Below are 14,221 nucleotides of genomic sequence, written 5' to 3' on the forward strand. Positions count from 1 at the left end.
TAACTCAAGTTACTGAAGGACATCCCAAAAGGGTTCAGAAATCAGTCATGGTTCTATCCGCTTCTTGCAGTCTAAGGAAGGGTCATTTTTTTTTTTTTTTTTTTTTAACTGGAGTAAAACCAATTTTCGAAGTTAACAGTAAAAAGGCTAACAATTTTTTCCAAATAGGATTTGAACGCAGTATAACCAATTCCAAAACTGCAATCATACCCATTATGTCAATCATGCACCCCTTCTCCCAAAAGAGATGTGGACATCATGTGGTTCAACATAATGTGTATCTTTTACATTTAGCAAAGATTATTAGAATGACAGAAATTCGGAAAAAAATGGCTTCTTTTCTGATACTAAGTTTAAAGTTTACGATCTTCTTCAAAGAAGCCACAAAGAGTAGCAGACGTTATTAAAAAAAAATCTTCAGACATGTGACCTTTAAATGTTTACCATTCAGCTTCAATTCCGAAAATATGCTGCAGAATTTATTAAAAAAAAAAAAAAAAAAAAGATAAAAGCGAAAGAGTGAGATTCTTTAACTTTCAAACAAATGTACCAAATTTTAGAGAAATAAGATAAACTTATTTTAATTGAAAATTGTAAAGTATTCTTGTATTTTTTAATTCCTGTTAATTAAATATAATTCAAGACTATACCACAAAAACAATTATAACTGACATTGGATGTATAGGCTGAAAATAACCAGGAATTATCCCCTGTAAGCCAAATTAAAGTTGTCTCCCCTCAATTATACTGAACAACAAGAGAAAGAATGTTTCTATTAAAAAAAAATATATATATGCTTCACACATATGCAAGAGTTAAAACAAGGGTTTCCCTCTTTATTTTTACTGTAGATTCAAACTTAGTGGACATATTCTGCCAAACTATATATAGTTACATGGTTTTCATGCCTCTAATGCTGTTAAATCGAATATTGCTTGGTCACAGTTAGGAGACAAAGAGTTAGACATCTTAACATAGCCCTTTTTCTACTGATTGTAACTATCGCTACCAGATATCAAAGCAAGTGGTATTTACATTGTTCATGTACTGCTATAAAATGTTTGCTCTGGTATAAATGTCTATTTCAATTATATCTGAGCCATTTATATAGAATTACCTTTAATAATTACATCCGTGATTTTCATTTGTTTTATTATGTCTTTCTTCATCATTACCTTATTCCCTTTGTGTTCAAGAAAATACACGAGATAGAAAACATCAAATATCCTTATTTTTCAGATGTAATAGTCTTAGCAAAAAAAAAAAAAAAAAAATTTTTTTTTTTTTTAGAATTAAATTAGTATCCGCCAGGATCGCATATATGTGTTAAATACAAATCATCAGCAATCATGTACAAAATTTATGCCTAACAAAAGATTAATCTACACATCATTCCCATTCAAAACACATTTGCAGCAGTAATAAATATCTGAAGATATTAAGAACTACAAGGCCTGGATTCGCTATTAAATATCCCGCAAAGAGTAGATATGTCATAAAAGAAAACAATCAAATCAAATCTTAAATATAAACTCTATGTTTCTGGCTTTGAAAAGATTTCAGCAAAATGTAAACAGGCATTATGTAAATGTAATATGTAAATCGCTAAGTGTAAACAATAGCAAAGCTTATTAGTTTTAGAAATGAGAATATATTTTGTTAATGACTCAGTGAAAGCTTTGTCATTTTCTGAAACGGTTTATGATTAGTGAACCTCGCCAACCAGATTCTTTAAATCCTAAAGAAATAACTATAGCAAACCGTCTGTTTTCTTTTAAAACTGAAAGTATTTTTATCAAATTATGCATTACCTATGCCGGGTAATACCTACGTCACTGCTGTTAAGTTATGTATTACTTGCATAAATACTACTTATATTAAGTATTAGCAGGAAAACGGACGTTGTTCGGGATTGAATTAGGATCATTACCAATAGTTTTTCACTATGCTAATATAACTTTATTTTTACTACCCACCCCCGATCGTTCAATTTCATCTCCAAATATAATTGGAAGAAGCTGAAATGCTGGAAAACTCCCTGGATTAGTGTTTTATGCATATGGTTTGAATTTCGATAAAATCGGATATACATATTTGAAGTTTTAAGCGAGTTTTGTTGCCATGTATTTTTTTTTTAATAGAAACATTCTTTCTCTTGTTGTTCAGTATAATTGAGGGGAGACAAATTTAATTTGGCTTACAGGGGCCACTTAGAAGTGCAGGCATATAGATATTTGCCACATAGAAGGTAACAGATGTGGGACTATTTCCATTGTCTTCCCTAGAGAATTTTATACATATGAATGCAAATTTCATCAAAATAGGATATTTGAACTTTTAAACAAGGTTCAGCCTGCATAGCTTGTTTAAATTAGGACATTTAAAGATTCAAGACCATTTTCATTGTCTTTTCCAGAAAATTTTAGATTGAAATTTCATCGAAATGGTATTTGAATTTTTAAGGAATGTTTTCATAACCTCCTTGGGGTGCACTTAGAGATTTGATAGCATTTGCATAGTCTTCCTCAGTGTAATGAACTTTTAGATATTATATAGATTCTCTAACTTTTATTTCTATAGGGAGCACACAATCACATTTGCACACACTGAGTTTTACCTACTCACATATATATAAACTGTGTCAATCGCGTTATTGCAGATTAGTAAAATATCAATATTTCCCTAAATATAAGTCACAAAAAAAAAAAAAAAAAAATTGTACCATCAAAGGGTTGCTTTAAGTTTAGTTATTTCGCAAAATTTTATTCAAATTCATACCATATTTACGAAGTTATGGCATTTCATTTATTATCAAATCAATTTTACTGTTCATCGCTTTATTGCAGATCTCTTACAATGCCAAAAAATCAGGCGAATAAAGGTTATCGAAAAGCAAAGGATAATTGCTGGACTCATAAAATGATTGCCCATCAAAATTTAGCCACGGAGCTGGAAAGGGATCCAAAAACCTTGGTTGCATTCTTGAACAACCCGAACACCAAATCCAGAAAAATAAGGGCATCAGGGGAAACCTTTTTAGATCGTGATATTCGGAAAATTTGTAGGGAAGTCAACTAAAACATAAACAGCACCAGTGTTTTCGTTTTTGCAAAAGCTGGAATCGCGCCAAGATTCAGGCATACAATGTGTTGAATGAGATTGTAAGGAATATCAAACCTCTTCCAATGCCTCCATTGAACAAACAATATAGGGAAAAACGAATGGCTTACCCACAGAATTACATGAAATTGGATTTCCAACAGGTCCTATTTGGGAGGTGAGGCCCATGCTATTCTTGACGGTCCGGATAGATGGACCAAAGTTTGAAACCTGAACAGAACTTCGACCTGTTACAGAGTTCATCGCCAACAAGGAGGTGGAGACATGTTTTGGCCGGAAATCATTGAGGATAAGTTGGTTGGACCATTCCGAGCGCTAGAGGGTGTAAAACTTACCAGCATGCGTACACAGCCTTTTTGGATAATCATTTGTCAACATGGCTAGATGACCTACCATTGTCATGTCATTTTCAGATGATTTTTATACATGATAGTGTACCATCCCATTCTGCTTGAGGCGACTGCATCCATCCTTGAATCTATGAAATTCGTTGGGTGACTCATAATCTGACCACCGTATTATCCAGACCTTAACCCCATTGAATATCTCTGGTAAATATTAAAAAGGAGTTTATGAGTGAGGAGAACAATTTACTTCAAAGGATGCTTTGTGGAGGAACATAGTTGATGTTGCTAGAGCCATAACTTCTTTTAAGATAAAGAGTTGACTTCCTTGAGGGACAAAAGGTTGTTTTAAGTAATTTAAAAAAATGGTGGATATGTTGATAGATAATTTATGAGGCTCATATTTAGGATATGTTTTTTTTAAATATTCTTTTACAGAAAAATATAATAAAAAGTAAAATTTGCAAGATAAGACATTGTATTTTTGCCCTAAAACAACATTTTAAGAGGCCTGCAATAAAGCGATGGACAGTGAAAATTCTTCAATAAAGAATAAAATGACATAACTTCGTGAATATCGCATGAATTGGAATAAAACTTTTGGAAATAATTTTAAATGGGTCGTTTGATGATATAATTTTCATTTTGTTGTGATGAATGAGAAATATATTGAATCAAATGTTTTGACAAAGCTTACATTTTTCTGAAAAGTGCAAAAACTTTTTTTCAACAGAAAAAGCAATTTAACATTTCTATAAAAATAGTGTCTATTGCATCTTACATATAGAACTGACCCAAATGAGATAAATTAATAAGTACTAATAAATACCCAGAAAGTAATATTGGGCTACATAGTTCAGTAGAAACACATTGTAACAGACGATCTTTAATTTACTCCTTCAGTTCAACATCTATTGGCAGACAATGTTTTTTTTTCCATGTTTCTTTCGAATGTCCTATTTTTTATGCAACATTTCGGTAATTTCTTTCTTCCATGAACAACTGCTACATGGCAACATTATGAGTTCCTTTCTCACAATTACAACAATGATATAATATTCGAAAACGAGGCTACAAAGGATGGTCACTCTCATATTCTTGTTCAGACTTGTCAGATTTTGTCTATTTGGCTATTTTGAAGCAGTTTGACCTTCACAAATTGTGTTTGGCTTTTTTCAAAGTTTAACGTATGGACTGACGAAGAAATCAACAAGCAGAATATTGTATAGATTACCCCTGTTAAGTTAGGTATTACTTATGTATTAGTTCTATTAAGTATTATTTTTGTTAAATTACATATTAATTTTGTTACTTAAATATACAAAATTATCAAATATACGCATAAATGTCAATATTACATACAGTAGTTTTATGACGAGTGGATCTAAGTACCTATGCCCTGAAGGATTATAGGCTAACATTTAAATTAACTAAGAATTCAGTTAATTACCCCAATGTGAGTACCAAAATTTCATGGATAGAGATAAGCAAAAGATAAAGAAAGAAAAAAAAAAAAGAAAGAAAAATGCAAATAAATTAAAGACAATAAACACCGCATGCCAACCTGCATATGATAAATCATAAGCTCATTCGATAACTGGCTTCGCTGTCTGGCCAATGTCACTGTTTGGTACATGACAGACTGGAACAAGAAAACGAAGAAACAAACAAAAAAAAAAATATGGGTACATCAAGAAACGTGGTGCAAGACTGAGAAGAAATGTGATTTGAACATCATGCTGAAAAGATGGTGGTAAAAAGCTGGTTTCGATTACAGCAAACTAATTTACACAACAAACAGACGTGTTGTTGGATGCTCATCAGAGACAGTGTTTTATGGTTTACCTTCATGTGATACATCATAAGTTCGTTAATCAGATTGTTCCGCGCCTGCGAGTCTATCACTTTGTTGTACATGAGAGACTGGAAACAGAAGGTTACAACAAATTCAGGTTAGGAAACATACCTAGATGTGCAGCCTAATTACATAAGTCATACCGTAGATAGCGACATTTTTTCAAAACCCTGAAAATATTTTGCATTGATATGAAAAGTGAGATTCCGGGTATATTTTCACCTCCACCTCCCTCTGTTGAAAAGATTACATAAAAAAAAAATTAAAAAATGCTGTGGTTGGTTCTGGTGATATCTTAACTTAAAATTTTACACAAATTTACATTGGAAAAATAATTTTTTTTTTTTTTTTTTTAGTAACAAAACTATTTTTATGAAGTTAGTACATGTATAACAAACTAAAGCTGAAAATTATTATTTTTTTAATATAATGACTTGTTGAAACTATAAAATAACTTCAGAAAGATTATAAAATAAAATATTTTAAATTTTTGAAAAGATGAAACTAATTCACACTACACTTTTAATTAGTATATATTTTTGAGTTTTCGTTTTTTTTTTGTTTTTGTTGCTTCATTTCCCTTTTCACTTTTTGTGCTAGTTAGTGAATTGCTATTTTAGTCGACTTTGGAGATCTTTTCGCTCTTCAAGTCTTCTTTCTTCAGTTTATTTTCGCTTTCAATTTGAAGCCTTCGGTTATATTGCCCATACGCTAGAATCTGAAATCCCAGAATTCCGGGAAAACCAGAACATTTATCTGATAACCTCACCAACATCTTCTCCTCCCCCCCCGTTTTATTAGGCATTATTTTTACAATTTTCAACATATGGAAAATAAAATAATCTGATGCATTTTGCATTTTAAAAAAATAGCAAGAAGTAATCAAACAACATCTTTTTATTATTTACTTAACTGAAATGACTAATTATTCAAGTGAATTCCATTCTAATTACACTGTGGTATGCAGGTGATGCCAAGGTTTAAAATATCTTCAAATAAAAATGATTCATACCAAAATTCAAATTTAATGTAAAAATATTTCTTTCCATACGCCATTTAAATGAAATGATGTAGAATTTAATTGTATTCTTTTAAGAGAGAGAGGTTAGAAGTAAAAAAGAATAAACATTCAGAATCTAAATTGATCTACTATAAACATTAACATTTGAATGACAAATTGGAAATGGGTAATAATAGACATGAAACCTCAAATAGTGTTTGGAGAATTAAAGAAACCAAATCGGTATTTTACAAGGATTTCAGAAATATTTTCTGCCTCCAAACAACATTATTAAAATTGACATATACTCTGAACATTTTTAAAAACTATTTTTAAATTTTTTTTTTTTTTTTTTTTGATTGAGAGATGACATGACTATAATATGAAGAATGAAACAAGAAACAAGAACATTGATAGTTTGGATCATTCAGACTACTATTCTTATCTTGGTTGTTATATTCACAACGTTTCGACCGACGTAATCTCCGATCTTTAATTGCCTTCTTACAGTCGTGGAAGCCTAATAGTCGAACGTGAGAATCTTTATTCTAAACTCGGGAACCTATATAGAATTTCTACTGAATAGTAGTTTTGGATAGATTGTTTTTTTTTATCCCGTTAGACATTAGCTGGTAAAAATTGATTTCATTATGTTTCCAAATTCGTGAAACATTCACTTAAAAGTTGGAGACCACATCGGTTAAAACATTAATATAAGAGAAAAGTAGTCTGAATAACTCAAACAATACAAACAAATATTTGTTTATAAAAATAAACTGAAAGTTTGGAAAGAATCCTTTGTGGGTTAAAAAATCAGATAATATAATCAGTTTAAAACAATCAAATATTCAATAATAAAATAAATTTAAAAAAAAGCATGGTAAGTAGATAATCAGAAGTGAACATATATTTTAAACAGTTGCAGAATTTAACAAAGGGTGTTCTAGTATATAATTCTTGGTTTCACTAGGTAGAAAGAGATACAATGTATTGTTATATTAATAAAAATAATATATATATATATGTTACAAAAGTTTAGATCAACATGATACCCGTTGTGGTCCAGTAATGGTCCGGAAGAAAGATGCCTTGATAATTAATGAAAACTAAATATATTGAACAGAAAAGTAAATACAAGTGTGGGTATACGCCAGACAGACTGCCACGAGTGTAAGGTTTGAGCATAACCCGTGTGCTTATAGTGAAATATTCTTCCCGGTCTTTATAATAAGTGGAAGAGTTCATTATCATTCGTAGGGTGGACACACTATAACAATATCTTAGTCTTCAAACTGCGAGAGCCATCTATGTGACAATTGCTGAGTTCGGAGTTTTAATAAGCCACTGACTGGCTTTTGTACGTTTTGAAAAAAAAGTTAATGAGCGGTTTATAATTAATACAGGAAAACCAAATAATTTCCCCCTGCACCCACTCTTCCAGCACTAAACCTAAAGTACCATGTTGATTAACTTATGTAATATATTAAATATTAAAAAAAAATACTTAAACTCATTATCTTTTATAATTTTAATCACTTTCATTTTTTTTTTTATGAAACTTGGATACTTATGATAAAAAAGCGCGAGAAACACGAGGAGATAGAATTACATTTTAAATTGAAATAAGCAAGATATTAGGGGATCTCATATGAGATCACTGAGAGGATACAGTATATCTCAAAATTTTTAAGTGATCTCATGGAGGTAATGGGTTAATCTGGTTTACAGTAACGTGCAGAGGTTTGGTGATTCCCAGGGTCAATTCCTTGATCGTATGCTTTAAAGATTCAAGTCCTCGTACAGAAAACTACGAGAAATGGAGGTAGTATGAATATGTAATAATGTCACTAAATCTGGTATTGCCAGAAAAAAAATCTGTAGGCATTAAAAAATGTTTTTACATTAAATAAAATTACATAAAGGAGTCATTTCAAGTAAATATTCATTTTAAACATCTAAACTCGAGGAATACACAATTGAAATATTTAAACATTAATAATAAACTAACCAATATAGTTGCTTTCAGCTGCTTCATTTCGAAAAAGCGAAAAATATTCAGAGTAAGGTAAGTCAGATATATCTAAAACTTCGCACAACTATTACAGTGATTAACATCAAAGGTAATGTTTTTTTGTTTTGCTTTTTTATTTACTACTCTCTTTTATTGAGGATTCATTGATGATAAATGTGAGCGGGATCTTTAACACGCTACTCGGAGATTTCAAGGAAAGGTCTTTAGCAAAAAAATAAATAAATAAAATTTAAAAAGTGAAAATCAGATCTAAAGATATTTGACTGATATTATCTCAGGTCTTCATCAAACGGTTCCAACCTGCTTCATATACAATCTTCAAATAAGTTTTCTTTTATCTTTGATGTAAATGGTAGGGTTCAATCGACTTTTTTGGGGTGGGGGGTCTTAAAAGAAATAGAACTTTAAATACACCTGATATATAGTTCAAACAAGAACATGTGTTAACATTGCTTAAAAGGTACACTTATAAAGCACAGGTATTTTGCATCAAATATGTAACAAAGTGTGAGAAATTTAATTTCTAATTTTTGTATTATAAAACTAGTGGAATAAAAATGTATACATAAATCCATTCAAATTTTCTTTTAGAAAAATTGACACACACACACATATATATATATATATATATATATATATATATAATGTCACCTAGATTTTGAAAGTTGAATCTAATAGCATTTAAGCTGATAAATAAAACCTTCATTCTACTAGAAAACTTTCACATGTTATTGTTGTGCCATGTTATTGTCAATAAACTAACGTACTTTGGTACAAATATATTGAATATAAAAAATACTTCACCCATTATCTCTTATAATTTTAACCGCTTTCATTTTTTTTAATGAAACTTGGATACTTATGGTAAAAAAGCGTGAGAAACACGAGATAGAATTACATTTTAAATTGAAATAAGCAAGATATTAGAAGATCTCATATGAGAACACTGGGAGGATACAGTATATCTCAAAATTTTTAAGTGATCTCATGGAGGTAATGGGTTAATCTGGTTTACAGTAACGTGCAGAGGTCTGGTGATTCCCAGGGTCAATTCCTTGATCGTATGCTTTAAAGATTCAAGTCCTAGTACTGAAAACTACAAGAAAACATTAAATAAAATTACATAAGGAGTCATTTCAAGTAAATATTTATTTTAAGCATCTAAACTCGAGGAATGCACAATTTAAATATTTAAACAATAATAAACTAACCAACATAGTTGCTTTCAGCTGCTTCATTTCGAAAAAGCGGAACGCTGTGATCCAAAACGGAAAACGAAACAAGCCAAAATTGAAAACTTGAAGTAAAAATAAAGACTGAAGAAACAACTATGAAAAATATGTTATTTACAAACACTATTGTGTAATCAGAAAACAAGAAATAAAACAAACTAAGCTATTTCTCACTTCGTTTTGGATCACGGCATTTTTTTTTTGGATCAATAAGGTCAAGGCTTTTTTCCTTGTAAATGAAGCACCTAAAGATAGCTAATGTTTACATATTTGAATCGTGTATTTCTCGAGTTTAGATGTTTAAAAGAAAACATTAACTGGAAATAAATTCTCATGTCAAAAAACAAAAACGGGTTTTAAAGCCAACACAGCTTTTTTCTTGCAGTCAACTCAATGCCAGATTTAGTGACATTACCGAATATGCTTGGATGCTCACTCAACCAATTTAGGTATCCGAAGTATCATACCATAGGAACCGACCCCTCTGCAAGCCAGTGTCAGTTTGCTAATATTAAATAATCACCTAAAAAGAAAATAAGTTCAGAGAACTCATTCTTTTAGTAAGAGCTAGCATTTCTTCATCTCGTTTTATATATTTCCTCAAAACCTTTGGTTTTGATGGAGGGGATACTAAAACTTGCTGCTATGGTTTCAAATGATCTGAAATAACAGCAAGGGGAGACTTGATTCCAAATATTTCTCGTATGTTATATCTCCCCACTTTTGGGAATAGGGTACGATTGTATATCTCCAGTATCAAATAATCCTTACACACTGTGAAATTTACTTTATGCATGAAAACCAAAAAGAGGAGATATAACATACGAGAAATGTTTGGAATCAAGCCTTCTCTTGCTGTTATTTTAGATCATTTGAAACCATAGCAACAAGTTTTAGTCTCTCCTCCATCAAGGCTAGAAGTTTTGGGAAAATATCAGATATTTTGTAATTCATATGCAAAACTAAGAAAACAAATGACTGATTTAAACATTTTGTGGCTGTAAAAAAAAAAAAAAAAAAAAAAAGGCTTTGGATGATAAATGATCCGCTTAGTGTACGACCTTAGGGGCAATTGTCACATAGCCTCACTATACATTTCAGATCATTACCTTTCCAACGAGCCCTCATTTGCTAAAATTTGATCAATAGTTGCTGAGATTTGGAATCTATGAAATTGCCAAAAAAGGTGATATATATATATATATACACATATATATGCGTGTGTGTGTGTGTGTGCATATATCTATACTTGTAATCAAATTGAATATTAAGATGCTCATATCTTTGCTTCTATGGGACGAAACTACATGAAATTTTGCAGGCTTTTTGAAGATAAAATTTAACCATAGAATAGTATTATGACAATTGGTAACCCCCCCCCCTAAATTCCAACTAATAAAATATACACAAATTTGTTATCTCATTTTAATACAGTATTTTAATAATGTAATCCTTTGTCATCATTGTATATATATAAGTTATGAATATATAATTATGGCAATTAGGGTACACAGAGATGTCTGCATTTCATCTGTTGTAGGGAATTATCAGACATTTAGCCTGACGAATCCCTATGGGAGATGAAACACTGACACCTAGCCGTTATAAAAATCTACAAAGTCCTAAACTTGAAACGGATGACAATGAAGGAACAATCAGAGAGATGACAATCAACTGAAGATGCAACAAATCACATGTATACATTATTTCATATATCCACATAATATTATAAGGATATATATATAGAAATATATATATATAGTCATCCACATACAGTACTGTTTCGCAGCTCATCAGTGTGGCTAGACAGGCAACTGCCTCAAGCCAGGATTGAAACCCGACCGCCCAAGTGACAGTGAAGGCTTCTCACCATTACGCTATATGGCTAATGCTGAATGGGTAATGAATTAACAATGTCTTGATATCCTTCAAATATATATATATATATATATATATATATATATATATATATGACTTTCAGCATTTATTTTAACAGTACTCAATATGCATGTAGGGCTAGATAGTAAGTTATGAAAATACACAAAGGTGTCTGTGTTTTATCCTTGTAGGAAATAGTCAGGCTAAAATGCGTTTTTTTAATTTTTTTTTTTTTTTTTTAAAGTTTTCGAATAAGATTGGTTGCTAGAAAGAATAGAATAATTAGGAAATTATTTTTTAAGAAACAAAAAGGTAATGAATGTTCGTTTAACTTACTTTCTGTTGAAATCTGACTTACTCAACATTCTTTTCTAAATATTTCAAGATCTGTATAAAGTTACAGGTGTTTCAAAATTGATAAATCTTTAAATATACTGATGGAGAAAATCATTTACATTCTGTATATTTATTGAAATGTAATTTTATTTATTTATTTATTTTTTTTTTTTTTTAGAAATTTTTAGATATTTGAAATCATGTTATTAACTTTTAAAATATACACACAATATATAAAATACCCGCAGAAAGCAGCAAAAAAATATTTTATCATTGCCATATATTGCTAAGTGTAAGAGTTCAAATTGTATCAAAGGTGAGAAAAGTGGGAGAGATGAAACTGAGGTTAATTGGTAATAAAAACTCACATGGCTAATGCTTATACAGCAGTAAACAGCAAATGCCGAAGCAATTGCTTCATCAAACGATGTGAAACAGGGACCTGTTGTTTTGTTGCATAACTGTGCAACTCCAATAACACAACCTGAAATAAGAATAAAATTTGTAGTTGTAACTTAAATAGAACAAAGAATATGTAAAATGGTTCACTAAAACCAGAAGTTGAATTAAAAAAAAAATTCTTTTAACATTATTATTAGGCCTGAGGAGTTGAAGGTTTTGAAAGAAATTACAGATCAAACTCTTAGAATTCTATAAGTCGAAGTCTTTAGTCCCTGAAGAATCAATAGACAGTCCAAAGAATGAAAGATTTTAAAAGGAGTTGATATCGAAGTTGATATTTTGGAATTCTACGAGTTAAAGTCTGACCATATACCTTTCGACTCCACAACCTTGAGGGATATGCGTCCAGGCAATTTGTTTTTTTTTGTTTTTTTTTTAACTATCTTTGCTATTCAACCCTTAAAAGCTTTAAAAGAACGAGATCTTCATTTTTGAAAGTCATTAACAATAAAAAGGAAATTTCACTGTAGGAGTTCATTTGAATGTATTTTTTTGGTATAGCAAATCTTTCTTTCATACACATATGAACATTCTTATGTTGTAAAGCTCTTTATATGCACAGCAGACTGTCTATATAAAGAGCTTTATAATAAAAATAAATGTGGTTTGTATGAACATTTTACAATTTTTATTTTCTCAGTGTAATAAGTTTTTATTAATAACTCACCACTTAGCAAGATTAAAAGCCGTTCGAGGAAAAAGCTTAAGACAGATTATCAGGTCAATGATGAATATATCGAAAAAATTTAAAATTATTAGAATGAACAAAATTTGATTACTCATGAGAATAATTTAATACAAGTGTTTGTTGCGATTGAATTTAATGATGACCATGTTGTAGTCTCCAGGGAAGCAGTTCCGTGGTAATGTATTCCACAGATGAGAAGTTCTTGGAAAGAAACTTTATTCATAGAAATTCTGTTTTATGTTAGGCATGCAGTGGCGGTAGAGGGGTGAGTTCTTGCTTTAAATATCTTACAAGGCGGAACAAGAGATTGGAGCTCAGTCGAGCACCTTCCATGAAAATAATGATGAGTAGAAAAAAACTAGCAACGTCTCTTCTGAGCACAGAAGTCATCCCCTTACTAGTTTGAGAGTTGATCTTTCTATTTTGTCAAGGCACAAAAGAATGCTATAAATGGCACCTCCTAAGATGTGACAGTAGTACTCAATCTTATTTGTATACAAATATATAACAAGGTTTAGGAATTTTCAAAAACATACAAGTGAAAACCATTATTAATTAGTGGATCCTATTTTGATATAAATAAAGCAGGAACTTTAGTGTGAACTATTGAATGAAATAGGAGGAAAATCGCTATATTTTATTATAAAGAGATATAGAAGTTGCATTCATTATGATGCTTACATTTTATATCTGCAATGAAAATTTTTTTTTCTTTATTTTATTATCAAAAAGTGTTTACCTTTTTCATCTTTAATTGGGAAGCACAGGATATTCCTAAAAATCAAAATAATACAAAATTACAATTCTAACATTTAAGGCAACTTTTTTCTAGGTAGCATAGAAAAATATTTGAAAAATCTTTTAAAATTTCTGAAAGAAAAATTATTACTAACAGACAGTTTTACATGTTGAATGGTCTAATTTTATACTTAATTGATTAAAATGTTGAATTTTTATTTATAGGGATTTATGCACTTATGTATGGGAGATAAAATAGGAGTTATCCTTCATTATTGAGTAAAGCTTTGAAATAAAGACAGTTTAATATCTTATTTGCATTAATACAGTAAATGAAAAGTTGAATTTTGAAAAAAAAAATTTAACTTCTGTCATGTTAGTGAACAAATTGTAAGAAAAAAGATCAGGTTATTTAATGAAAAAATAATTGTTTAATGAATAACTAAAATAGTAACAATTTTTTTTATTAATTACGTAAGCTGATTTTTGCTTTTTTTTTTGTTATAATTGAAAAATGTCTTCATTTTACAAATCTT

At 30.2% G+C, this 14,221-nt stretch overlaps 1 protein-coding gene across 26 annotated transcripts in view; it reads right to left on the reverse strand.

The window, feature by feature from the left end:
* Positions 1–14,221, reverse strand: part of LOC145258350 (cGMP-dependent 3',5'-cyclic phosphodiesterase-like) — an 889,144-nt gene that overhangs the window by 47,908 nt on the left and 827,015 nt on the right. For 15 of the 26 annotated variants that reach the window (XM_080116604.1, XM_080116599.1, XM_080116601.1 and 12 more), the window contains 3 exons: positions 13,687–13,721; positions 12,166–12,281; positions 5,029–5,106 (listed from right to left, as the gene is read on the reverse strand). In XM_080116604.1, the coding sequence (XP_079972730.1) occupies positions 5,029–5,106; positions 12,166–12,281; positions 13,687–13,721 (229 nt within the window). Of the gene's footprint in view, positions 1–5,028; positions 5,107–5,309; positions 5,388–12,165; positions 12,282–13,686; positions 13,722–14,221 lie in introns of all 26 variants that reach the window. The other 11 variants (XM_080116605.1, XM_080116606.1, XM_080116600.1 and 8 more) reach the window with 1 other exon arrangement.

Source organism: Euprymna scolopes, chromosome 3, assembly GCF_053919585.1.
Source record: "Euprymna scolopes isolate OS-2025 chromosome 3, ASM5391958v1, whole genome shotgun sequence".
In the NCBI taxonomy this organism is placed as follows: domain Eukaryota; kingdom Metazoa; phylum Mollusca; class Cephalopoda; order Sepiida; family Sepiolidae; genus Euprymna; species Euprymna scolopes.